At 41.8% G+C, this 13620-nt stretch overlaps 1 protein-coding gene across 1 annotated transcript; it reads right to left on the bottom strand.

The window, feature by feature from the left end:
• Positions 1–934: 934 nt before the first annotated feature.
• LOC142541855 (zinc finger BED domain-containing protein RICESLEEPER 2-like) lies at positions 935–2050 on the bottom strand. The gene is made up of 2 exons (XM_075648309.1): positions 1081–2050; positions 935–996 (listed from the first exon to the last, which is right to left on the bottom strand). Exons 1-2 carry the CDS (start codon positions 2048–2050, stop codon positions 935–937), a joined length of 1032 nt encoding a protein of 343 aa, XP_075504424.1.
• Between the last annotated feature and the right edge of the window lie 11570 nt (positions 2051–13620).

Here is a 13620-nt window from a genome sequence, read left to right as displayed (position 1 = left end):
CAATTCGAATATCTTACAAGAAAGTTGTGCATATTCTACTAAACTATGTCAATGCAGTAACGACATTACACACTAGGGGTGGGCGTCGGTCGGTTCGGTCCGATTTTTCTCTACCATGGTTCGGTTTTCGGTTTTCGGTTTTGAACTCGAATGGAACTCCACGTCTGACAATCCCAAAACAGTTCGTATGGCCATCTCCTTCAAAATATTTGAACTTCCAATTCTCAAATTCCAAAATTCTGTTTAGCAAAAAAAAAAGGACATTAAATTGGTTACAATTATAAAGTGATCATGAATCACAATTTTGAAGCAATAACTTAAACTTATTGAAATTAATTGCAAAGATCTTTCACAAAGTCATAAAAAAAATCTTTTTTTTTTGGGAAAAACAATAAATTCATTACAACTAGTAACAATAAGTGAAAATGCTTAAATCTAAAAATGCATTATCTTACCTTCCTATAATGATATTGATCCCAACCAGCGTTGCTTCTACTTATGTACCAGAAGATCTTGTGAGTAAAAGTATCCTTTAGTGTGAATAGTTCAGGATTAGGTAGAACCTCACATGCAATAATAGACAAAAGCTATCCTCGAACATAAAGCAACTTGAAGTAGCACAAAACACAGGATGGCTCAAAGAACTAAATGAAATCTAAGAAGAAAAAGAGGTGCTGTAGTTTAATCATAGGCGAACAAAAACAGCAGCTTTGGTTATCATCTCAAACACTCTTTCCATGGGAAAGATTTTGGCCAGTAATAGCACTGACTTGTATCCTCAAAATATTAGAGTGAAATTGTAGTTCTGGACCAAAGCTACACAAGGCATCTTCATCTTTCAAAATAAAATGGAAGCTTATTGGCTTAGCAGTTTAATGCCCCAAATACAAGATACATTAAGTGAAATTTAACTTACAATATTTCATGGAAATGTTTATATATTGGTTATGCAAGAATCTCTTCCAATGCAAGAATCCCTTCCAATTTTGATCAAATCTAAAAAAAAGTAAGAAAATTATTGTCAACATTAAATAAAAAAATAATTTTAAAATAAAACATAAAAATACACAAATTTATTACCAGATTCAATCTCTTCAAGATGATCCAAGTCTTCTTCTACTTTAATGGGAGAATATTCTTTTCGGAACCAATCTTGAAGGCAAATGAGAGCTTGCACTAATCGAGGTGTTAAGGAACTTCTAAATGGATCTAGAACACGTCCCCCGGTGCTAAAAGCACTTTTCGACGCCACAGTAGAAATAGGAATCGCTAACACATCACGAGCCATCTCAGCCAGAGTAGGAAATTTGGAAGAATTAACTTTCCACCAAAGCAAAATATCAAAATGTTCATTTGCAACGTCAACATCTTCATCGAGATACCTATCTAACTCAGTCTTAGCATCCATATTTCCACTTTCAGCCTTATGTCTCAAGTATTCTTGTTGTATTAGTGTTCTTTTATGAATATTTCCTATGTTTATACCCGATGGCTCAACTTTACTAGTGGATGATCCTTGAGACATTTTTGAAGTGACCTTCCTATATCCTTCAAACAAAGAAGTCATATACAGCTTTATTTCAACTCTTATTTGCTCCCCTTTCTCTTGCTCATACATCTTCGAAAGCACAAAAGCCACATAATCAAATTTGAAACGAGGATCAAGCACACATGCAATAAAAATCATCTTATTCATTTTTTCTGGAGCACCCCAATATTTGTCAAATTTAGATTTCATCTTTTTTGCCATCGTAGCCAAAATACTGTCATCACTCTCTACCAACAACTTTAAAACACAAGAAAGCTCGCCAATTTCATGAAAGTGGATATTTGAAGTAACATATGATGAACCTGAAACTCTCAACGTAAGATTATAAAAAGCTTCAAGAAACTTCTCCATTTTTCTCACATTTTCCCAATCACCACTTGTCAATGCACCTACATCCTTTCCATCTTCACAAACATGGGTAAGAAGATGATCCAACAATCCAGGATCATGAATACCATAACTTACAAAAGCATTTTCAAATTCCAAAGCAACTTTCAACATCAAGTAAGTAGAATTCCACCTAGTAACAACATCCAAACACAAGGACTTCTTACTTGTTATCTTTTCAAGTTCACAACATTGAATTTTTTAATCCTTGCAGGAGATTGTCTAATATATCTTATAGCTTGTCTAACTCGTCTCACAGGATCTCCAACTTATTTCAAGCCATCTTGAACAATGAGATTGATTATATGAGCCACACACCTCACATGAAGGTGTTTACCATCCATCAAATTACTTCCCCATTTACTGAATTGTTTTGACATCTCTTTCACTGTAGTATCATTCGAACTAGCATTATCGACTGTGATAGTGAAGACCTTATCCAAACCCCAATCAAGCAAACATTTAGTGATAAGAATTGCCATATCATCGCCTTTATGGCTAGATGTTGGAGAAAAATTTAATATTCTTTTTTGCAAATTCCAGTTTTTGTCAATAAAATGAGCAGTAAGACACATATAATTAATTCTCTGTATTGAAGTCCATGTGTCTGTTGTGAGGCAAACTCTTAGACGTGTCTCCTTGAAAAAAAGCTTAAGAATTTTCTCTTCTTCCAAGAAAAGTTCAAAGCAATCCCTTGTAATAGTCCTACGAGATGGAATTCTAAATGATGGTTGTATCACATTTATAAAGTGTCTAAATCCTTCCATTTCCACAAAACTAAAAGGTAATTCATCGACAAGTATCATCTTGGACAAAGCTTTCCTACAACCTTCTTGATCAAATCTCCAAGCATTGATCGTTATATGATCTTTTGAAATGTTTTGAAAGGCTATTTTGCTTGTTTAGTTTCCACATTACATGGATATTTTTTACACTTTTTCAAATGAGCACCCAACGATGAAGTACCATTTAAACTTGAATCAGCAGCATAACTTGAACCACAATAATTACATTTTGCTCTACGTGTCCCATTAGAATCCTCATATTTCTCAAAATGTTCCCAAATAAGAGATCTAGGTCTTACAGATTTTCGCTTTTTCCCAACGTCAACCGAATCTACAGATGACGAATTAGGAGCGTTATCATTTGAACTCTTGCTTTATCGATCATACCCTCCTTTTCTGCCATCTATAAAAAATGAAACAAATTAACATGTCAAGAAACAATAATGATAAACATTGCATGTGTGCCCTTTCAAAATCAAAACAGAAGTACTCCAAATAAAAAAGAGCCATCGTATCAATATGTATGTATATATAGAATGGACAATAGCATCATATCAAACCACATGTGCCCTTTCAAAGAGCAATAACGTATCAATATGTATGTATATAGAATGGACAGTTCACAGTAGCCACAAAAGAAGAAACAATTAGATTTAAGCATTTTCACGAACAAAAATTCGCTGTGGCAGAACTTTAAGCAATAATCCCTTCCACAATTCCTTTTCCCACAATTTCTGTTCGACGAATTTGGCACCCATTTTCACAATACATTAACCACAAGACCCATTTTCACAATACAGTAACCATTATTTCTCAATTATTGATAGGTCTTGGCACCCATTCTCATCCTCAGCGTACGTTAAATATCGCTTCTTACTCCCACAAAATCCTTACAAAATAATGAAATAATAATATGGTTAGCGTTGTGTTGTGGTCTGCATACCTGTGGACTATGGTATTGGTGAGTGCCAAGTGGTGACTGATAGTTGTAAACGGCAGAGGTGACTGGTGAGAAAGAAAAGAAGTGAGAAAGAAAAGAAAACGTCGACGTGAGAAAGAAAAGAAAACGGCAGAAAGAAATTTGAGGGTTAAATTTTGACCCTTTTTAATTTTTTTTGGCCCATTATACATAAAAAGTTATATATTAAACAATATGGCCCATTATACATAAAAGCCCTATGACTATATTTAACAATAATATGGCCGGTTTGGTTATTCGATTTTTTGGGGGAGTAAAACCGAAAACCGAACCGAAAAACCGAATTTCATAAATTTTAAAACCGTAACCGGCCGAAAAACCGATAAAACCGAACCATTTAAACCGAATTTTTTTTTCGGTCGGTTTTTTCGGTTTTTCGGGTTTTATTCCCACACCTAATACTCACGACATAATTTGAGAGCATTAGTGCCTTTATTTTAAAAAGATTTTGACAAAACTCAAAAAATAAAAGTTGTAGCCCTATATATCAGCTTTTTAATTAAATTTGTTACTAATACGCAAGTTATTATTCTAGAGACCATGACCGATGTCTCTTATCTATTACATCTCAACATACGTGATACAACGGGATGTCCCGGGTCATGGATGGTGCCCGGGACGTCCCGGGCCATGGAGGCTATCCATGGATAGTGCCCGGGTCTGGCTCGACATCCGAATCATAAGATTGCCCGAGACGAGGAGAGTACGACTCGAAGAAATTCATGGGGAGCCAGTCAGTTAAGAGGCCGGGCCATAGGAGCACCCGAGACATAATCTCCCCGGGACGATGCATGCCCGAGCCCTCGTGAGAAATCTCGAGAAGCATTATACCCAGACGACTTTGATATGAGCACCGCATTTAATTGCGCCGACATAGTAGGGTGTGTGCAGCCGACCTATCTCTGACAGTAAAATAAATGGTTGACAAAATCAGATGGGCTAGATGTGACTAATATGAGATTTGACATGACAGAACAATATGGTATATTCAGCCGCTCTACTATAATTAATGCTCAACACAAAGAACGAGGTCATCATTGCATCTCCTACTATAAATACAAGGTTTATTCTTTACATTTACTCTCTATTCACACACTGAATGCTCTCATTTATTGTGCATTTACTATCCTTCTACCACACTAATCTCACAACCATAACTTGGTTACATTGGTTTCTTGCTTGAGTTCCTCACTGACTTAAGCATCGGAGTGGTCACGCTGGACACCCCTCCGACGCCCATTCACGTGATTCTTTTCTTGTTCGCAGATCTCTCAACTCGCTCAGGGAGGAAAAAAGTCCAGTTCAGACTCCAACTCATATTTTCTTCAAATCTTGATAGAAAATCCGGCAGAGTACCCGACCCGACTCTCTCCTTTTCACTCGGGTTGCATCGTTGGCGCCGTCTGTTGGAAATTTGAGTTTTAAGGCATTGATATGGCTCCTACCAGAAGAACAAATCAAGAAACTTCCCGGATCCAGGAAGAGAACGACACTCGTCTTTCTGGTGCAGGTAGCCCCCCACCTAATGGTCCCCAGCCACCATCCATTTAACTCCAGAGGAGTTGACCAAAATTGTAGCTGATGCTGTTAAGACAGCCATGGCAAAGAAGACCACTACTCATCATTCCAGTCACCCCGAGCAGCAACGCGAGCAGCCGCAGGAGGAAGAGAAAGGGAAGAGGAGAGGGAGTCAAGTGCGAGTTCTAAATCTCCTACTGTGGCCGAGGAGTTAAAATTGAGGAAGAAGGTGAAGGTGCTAGAAGGGCAGGTTGGTTCTTAAAGTAGTGCTCAAGTTGTAAAGGGCTGTCCATTCTCCTGATGTCATTGTCCGGGCACCACTTCCCCGGGCACTTCATGTCAGCCAAAAACAAGGACTATGACGGGAGTTCTGACCCCGAAGAGCATCTTGCTTGCTTTGAAAATATGGTCATGTTGCATTGCTATGGGGACCAGATCAAGTGTAAAAGGTTTTTAACTACCCTGATCGACTCTGCACAAAGATGGTTCGAAGGGCTGGCACCGCAGAGCATTCATTGTTTTGAAGACTTTCAAAATGTATTCTTGCATCAATTCAGCAGCATCAAGAAATACAAGAAGACTGCCTTCAGTCTATTTGAAGTAAGGCAGGGTCGAGATGAAACTCTGAGAGCTTACATCAAGCGATTTAATCGAGTAGCTCTGGAGGTTCCCGCATGTGCTCCAGCAACGAAAGTCACAGCCTTTATGCAAGGATTGTGGGAGGGAGTTTCCGATCCCTGACCAAGAAATTGCCCGAGAACTTCAAAGATCTCTTGTCCCGGGCTGAGAAATACATCAATATGGAAGATGCGCAGAACCAAAAAAGAGAAGCCTTGAAAATAACCAGAGGAGACCGGGTTGTCAAGCTCGAGGAGAGAGTTTACAAGAAAAGTGGTCCAGGGCACTTCTCTCACGTCCCTCTGAGAATTGCCTGGGATCGAGAGATTCAGGAATGCAGCTCAGACATAGCCCCGCTTCCTAGTCCAATGGCAAGGGCACCAAAACCAGAGAAGAAAGGATTCTGCGCCCTTCACAAAGAGTGTTCTCACAATACCAATGAGTGCCGAACACTAAGGAAGGAGTCTAGTAGGCGTCCTACGCCAGCATCTCATCCTCCTCGAGATAAGTCTAGACAGCCACCTTGGTTGTCTCGACGCCCTGGACCCAATATTCCCCAGAAGTCAACAGACATCCCGAGTGGAAGCAGAAGGGAGGAAGCGAGTTCCCGGGAAGAACGGAGTAGACAAACAGAGAGGAAGGACCCTTTCCCGAGCCGAGGAGTAATAAAAATGATTTCGGGAGGGTCCACAGATGGCGATTCCAATCGAGCTCGGAAGGCAAGAAGCAGAAGGGAGTGCTTGGAGGTTGATGGGAGTGGGAGAAACGAGCCAGTTATCAGCTTTGGCCCAGAAGACCTCAGGGGAGTCAGTCTACCCCACAATGACGCTTTTGTCATCCAAGCCCGATTGGCTAATTATGATGTATTAAGGGTATTTGTTGACAATGACAGCTCTGTCAATGTCATCTTTAAAGAGGCATTGGTCCAAGTGGATTTGCACGAATATCAGTTAGATGCGGTTGAGACTGTCCTGTTTGGTTTTGCTGGACATGCCGTGTACCCTGAGGGGGAAATCACCTTGCCACTGACCCTGGGAACCGGGGACTTGAGGAACACTGTGATGACAGTCTTTACAGTGGTGGATGTCCCGTCCTCATACAACATCATCTTGGGGAGGCCATCTATGATTGAGATGAGAGCGGTGGCCTCCACTTATCACCAAAAAATTAAATTTATAGTACGAGGACGGGTCAGGGAAGTCAAGGGAGACCAACCTTCCTCTCGGATATGCTATGGAGAATGTGTGTAGATTTCAGGGACCTGAATAAAGTCTGCCCCAAAGACTGTTATCCACTCCCCCGGATTGATCAGCTGGTGGATTCAACCTCCGGATACGAGTTATTAAGCTTTCTAGATGCTTATCAGGGGTACCACCAAATCCCCTTAGCTCTTGAAGATCAAGATAAAGCCAGTTTTATCACTTCCGGGGGCACTTTCTGCTACGTTGTTATACCCTTTGGATTGAAGAATGCTGGGGCCACATACCAACGTTTGATGAACCATGTTTTTCAGAAGCAGATAGGTAGAAACATTGAAGTGTATGTGGATGATATCTTGATCAAGACCCGGACGGTCTCCTACTTCATTGATGATCTGGCCGAGACCTTCACTACTTTGAAACAATATGGGAGAAAGCTCAACCCGGCCAAATGTGTATTCGGTGTCAGGAGTGGAAAATTCTTGGGTTTCTTGGTAACTGATAGGGGAATCGAAGTCAACCCCAAAAAAATCAAAGCAATAATGGACATGCCTTCCCCTCAATCTGTCCGGGATGTGCAAAAATTAACCGGGAGGATCGCGGCCCTGTCACGCTTCATCTCTCGGTCTGCTCATAGAAGTTATCCATTTTTCCAAGTTTTAAGAAAAGCTTAAAAATTCGGCTGGGATGACAAATGTGAGCAAGCTTTTCAAGACTTGAAGAAGCATTTGGCCGAGTTGCCTATTCTGGCAAAACCCGAGCCCGGGGAAAAATTATGTATCTATTTATCCGCCACTGAGTTCGCCGTTAGTTCCGTGCTTGTCAGGGAAGAAGGAACCGACTAGAAGCCAGTATACTATGTCAGTCATGCCCTTCAAGGAGCGGAATTGAAATACAGTGAAGTGGAAAAAATAGCACTGGCCCTGGTGATGACTACCCAGAAGTTGAGACCTTATTCTCCACTCGGGAGGATCATGACACACGCTGAAGTCTCGGGAAGAATGGTTAAATGGACTATAGAGCTCGGGGAGTATGACATTGAATATAAACCTCGAGTTGCTGTTAAGGCCCAAGCATTGACAGACTTCTTAATATAAATGATTCAACCAGGAGAAGAAGAGGTATGGAGAATTTTTGTTGATGGTGCATCGAATTTATCAGGATGTGGATTGGGGGTGGTCTTGATTGCCCCATCAGGAGAAAAGATCAAGCTGGCTCTGAGAATCGACTCCAGGGTCACCAATAATGAAGCGGAGTATGAAGCCGTTCTAGCTGGGTTGCAAGCTGCCCGGGAAGACGGTGCTTCCCAGGTCATTATTTATTCTGACTTTCAATTGATCACCCAGCAAATCAAGGGAACATATGAGGTCAAGAACGAAAAAATGCTCAAGTATTTGGGACTCATCAAAACCCGGGCTTCCCCTTTTACCGATTGGAGAATTGAACAAATTCCTAGGGAGGAAAATGAAGAAGCTGATATCTTAGCCAAATTAGTTGCTTCCATGTCAGATATAAGCACCCGGGAAGTGCTCTGTTTTACCCGGCTAGTACTCTCCATTGATGAAGAAGTACCATCTGCTCGAGAGAATTCGTGGATGACCCCTCTTATCAAGTATATAGTCCATGGCGAGCTCCCAGAAGATCAAGCCCGGGCTGCGAGAATAAAAAAAAGCACCCTAGGTTCGTCTTTTTAAATGATGTTTTGTACAGGCGATCATATAAGGGCCCTTTGCTCAAGTGCTTATCAGAGAATGAGATAGAGTATGTCCTCCGATAAATACACGAGGGGTGCTGTGGTGAACACCTCGGTGGGACTGCCCTGTCTCGGAAAGCTATATTGGCCGGATTTTAGTGGCCCCAAATGAATCAAGATGCTGCCTGAGTGGTTCAAAAATGCAAGGGTTGCCAACACCATTCTAATTTTCATCATCACCCAGCTGCTAACATGCAACCAATCTCAACATCATGCCCTTTTGATCAATGGGGGTTGGATATTGTGGGCCCTCCTTCCCCATAGCCCGAGCACAGAAAAAATTCCTTCTTGTGGCTGTGGATTATTTCTCCAAGTGGGTAGAGGCCGAGCCATTAGCCAAAATTACTGAGGAAGAGGTCATGAAATTTCTCTGGAAAAATATTGTTTGCAGATATGACATCCCAAGAAAATTGATTTCAGATAATGGGAGGCAATTTCAAGGAAAGAAGATCACGTCTTGGTGTCAAGAAATGAAGATCATTCAATCTTTCACCTCAGTGGCCTACCCCCAAGCCAATGGCCAGACGGAAGTAACCAACAGAGAATCATTGTTCAAGCATTAAAGGCCCAACTTCATGGGAAAGGTAAAGATTGGGTGGAGGAATTACCGAGTGTATTATGGGCATATCGAACTACACAACGAACATCTACTCGGGAAACTCCATACATCCTAGTCTATGGTTCAGAAGCAGTTCTACCTGTGGAGATTGGACAATCTTCTACTCGGATAGAATCTTATCCGAGCAACAACGATCAGTCTCGGGCCATTGAACTTGATCTAGTTGAAGAAAGGAGAGATCGGGCAGCCATTCGAATGGAAGCTTATCGCAGCCAGGTAATTAAATCCTACAACAAGCATGTTCGATCATGAGATTTTCAGATTGGGAACCTAGTCATGAAAAAGGTCAAAGCAGTGGGTGATGTGGGGAAATTATAAGCACGATGGGAAGGACCCTTCAAAATAGTTCGAAGAGTCAGCTCAGGAGCAGCTTATTATCTCGAAGATTCTCAGGGACACACTCTTAAGAGGCCGTGGAATACATTTCATTTGAAGAAATATTATGTTTAAAGCTTTTGTATATACTATTTCTACATCTGATAAAGAACTTATTCAAGGAAATGTCTACAAAGTCCAGGGACCCGTACCCTGGCCCGGGAACCCGCACCCCGGTTATCTCTTAAGTCTAGGAAACCGTACCATGGCCCGGAGACCCGCACCCTGGTTATCTCTTAACTCCAGGGACCCGTACCCTGGCCCGGTGACCCGCACCCCGGTTATCTCTTAAGTCCAGGGACCCGTACCCTGGCCCAGGGACCCATACCCAGGTTATCTCTTAAGTCCAGGGACCCATACCCTGGCCCGGGGACCCGCACCCCAGTTATCTCTTAAGTCCAGGGACCCGTACCCTGGTCCGAGGACCCGCACCTCGGTAATCTCTTAAGTCCAGGGACCCGTACCCTGGCCAAAAGACCCGCACCCGCACCCTAATTATTTATCAAAATCAATTATCTATTGAACCCAATGGCTTATGCCCCGATTATGAATGTACTTGGTGAAGGTGGGTTAAAATTCACGAGATTATTAAAGAGTTCAAGTCAGCCCGCAATACGTGTAAATATTTTAAGGCAGTTTTCAAATGCAAATAAAGTTGACAGAACATACTTCATTAATACCAGAAAAATATTTACAAGGTGCTTGGAAGCCCGGGAATGAAAAATAAATTAAAATAAAAAATACAGGATGGAAGGGTCCTAGTCTACTCGGGATCTTGTGTTCCCTCTTGTTTAACTTGCTTCTCCTCCTCTTCTTCTTCCGGGAGAGAGGCTGCAGCTTTGACCAAGTCAGGGAAGTCCTCTTGGTCGGGAGGAACAAGCCCTGCCTCCTGAAATTGCTCCAGGCATTTGTTGAAGCCCAAGTCAAAATAAGAAAAGGCCTTGTCAGCCACCATTTTCTTTAACTCTCGGGACTTCAAGAATTTTTCCTGGTTTTCTTCATGGGAGGTCTTCGAGAAGACTTGCCTTGATCATATCTTCTACGGCTGCACCAGAGCTAGACAGTCAGATGATTAATACAAAATTTACTTAAAAGACAAAGGAGGATAATTTACCAGCCTGCGACCCGGCCTGGTCAAACTCATCTATTATCTGATCCATAGGGTCTTCAAGACGAGACCCGATCCCATAATAAATTAAGTTGTCCCCTCCGATCAGTACTGAGGACAGGTAGGATTGCTTCTCCAAAGCATCTCGGGCGTGGGTGAAAGTAGGGAGGAGTTTGAAGTGGGAAGGGAGTTCAGGTTGAGGGGGCATCGCGGGCAGAAAGCCTGTTGAACAGGTCGGGAGAGTGGGGAGTTGTAAAAAGAAAAATTTTGTTTTCCACCCCTTCAAAGAAGAAGGGATGTCAGTGAAGAACCGGTAATGCATCTGAGCCATAAAAGAAAAGACCCCGTCATTGAACCGGCAAGAATAAAAATAATGGAAGATGGAAGAGTTGATAAGAATGACTTTCATGCAGAACAAAACAAAAGTGGCTGCCATTATCCTAAAAGCGTTAGGGTGAAGATGATTAATGGGGAGCCTAAAGAACCGGGCAACCCCTTCAAAGAAATGGTGGATGGGGAATCGAAGACCGCTTTTAAGTTGTTCAACAAAAAAAGTGTGGTAGCCAGGAGGAGGGGTGTCCGGGTGGTCGTTTGGCCCAGGAATTTTGATTTTGTATGTGGAGGGGGTGGAACCTAAAGACCTTACTCTTCTAGACTACCCGGGCGAAGGGTAGAAGTCACAGTAGAGAACCACATGGGCCCTGCTACCTGGTCCTTCTCTTTACCCCGAGAACTAGCGGGTCGGAAAGAGGAAGCTATGGTTTTTGGTTTTACAAGAGGTCGGGATAGGGAGATGGGGATGCCTACAGGGATGTGCACAGAATGTTCAGAAGGGGTCTGGGAGTTATCCTCCGACCGACCCCCTGACATTTTTACCGGAAATAGAGGAGGTAGAATTCTACATGATCTATTAAGAGAAGTAAAAACAGTAAAGGAGAAGGAACTTACAAGGTGGTAAGATGATAACTGGTGATCGGAGATCGTTGGAGTTAGAATCGACACGGCGGAAAGCTTAAGGAAAAAATTTGCAAGAGTTTTGCTACAAGTTGAATTTATGAATGATTTTTGAAAAATCGATGAACTACTATATATAGGGGAGGGAGGTGATCTACACCGTTGATCTAAAACGAATTGGACGAAGTAGATAGGCCTAGGAAATTGCGTGGATATTTGAAAAGACAGGCGCGGAGCTCGAGGCATTGTGATGATTTATCTTCTCGGAATATGAAGAGATTCTGACAACCTTTTTCTAGGGCTTATGTCAGCATCGATAGGGTGATGTCCTCCTTATCGTCTCGGGAAAATCAGATAGCAACCTGTTGCTTGTGACCGGGCACATAAGACTGATCGGGACAGCGAATATGACTCTAGCCCGACTATTTAAGGAGGGAGTGATGATACCCCGGGATGTCCCGGATCATGGATGGTGCCCGGACGTCCCGGGTCATGGAGCCTATCCATGGATAGTGCCCGGGTCTGGATCGACATCCGAATCATAAGATTGCCCGATACGAGGAGAGTACGACTCGAAAAAATTCATGAGGAGCCAGTCAGTCAAGAGGCCGGGCCATAGGAGCACCCGGGACATAATCTCCCCGAGACGATGTATGCCCGGGCCCTCATGAGAAATCCCGAGAAGCATTTTACCCAGACCACTTCGATATGAGCACCACATTTAATTGCGCCGACATAGTAGGGTGTGTGCAGCCGACTTATCTCTGACAGTAAAATAAATGGTTGACAAAATCAGATGGGCTAGATGTGACTAGTATGAGATTTGAAATGACAGAACAATAAGGGATAATCAGCCGCCCTTACTATAATTAATGCTCAACACAAAGAACGAGGTCATCATTGCATCTCCTACTATAAATATCAGGTTTGTTCTTTACATTTACTCTCTATTCATACATCGAATGCTCTCATTTATTGTGCATTTACTATCCTTCTCCCACACCAATCTCACAACCATCACTTAGTTACATTGGTTTCTTGCTTGAGTTCCTCACTGACTTAAGCATCGGAGTGGTCACGTCGGACACTCCTCCGGCGCCCATTCACGTGATTATTTTCTTGTTCGCAGATCTCTCAACTCGCTCAGGGAGGAAAGAAGTTCAGTTCAGACGTCCAACTCATATTTCCTTCAACATCTTGATAGCAAATCCGGCAGAGTACCTGACCCGACTCGCTCCTTTTCACCCGGGTTGCATCAATACGTTCCAAATATAAAATCAAATAATAATCCGTAACTTCATCACAACATCATATTTTTCACTTTCGTTCTCAATTATATGACGAATATATCTGGATAAATAACTTGATATGCATGACATAAACATATATATGTGGACATAAGGGGAAAAATAAAATCAGTTATCGTCAAGAGTATATTATAATTCTTAAAGGATATAAATATTGTAGGTCGTGTATAGGGATGACTGGGTATTACAATTTTGAGTTTTTAAATATTTTATATTATTAAAGTGATACTCTTTTATGATCTCTTCTCACCCCATAAGATATATCTAGTATGTGTCATGAATATCCAAATCTAAATCATTAGGGATTAAAGAGAGATCATGATTAGAAGATGATTGACTTGATGATCATTAATTTAAAGAATGAAGAAATGTAAAACATTGAAAATTTATGTAATGAAATTGAATTTGCATCCGTGCATTTACCTAAGAATTCGACTTATATCCATGTTGGCTCACATATATCGAGTAG

The sequence above is a fragment of the Primulina tabacum genome, chromosome 4, assembly GCF_025594145.1.
Source record: "Primulina tabacum isolate GXHZ01 chromosome 4, ASM2559414v2, whole genome shotgun sequence".
Classification (NCBI taxonomy): Eukaryota; Viridiplantae; Streptophyta; class Magnoliopsida; order Lamiales; family Gesneriaceae; genus Primulina; species Primulina tabacum.
This window is presented reverse-complemented; position numbering and strand designations above follow the sequence as displayed.

Coding starts and splice junctions, on each gene's coding strand:
- LOC142541855 (XM_075648309.1), bottom strand. CDS start 2,050: ATGTTGAAAGTTGCTTTGGAATTTGAAAATGCTTTTGTAAGTTATGGT. Junction 997..1,080: donor TCTTGAAGAGATTGAATCTG/GTAATAAATTTG, acceptor ACTTTTTTTTAG/ATTTGATCAAAATTGGAAGG.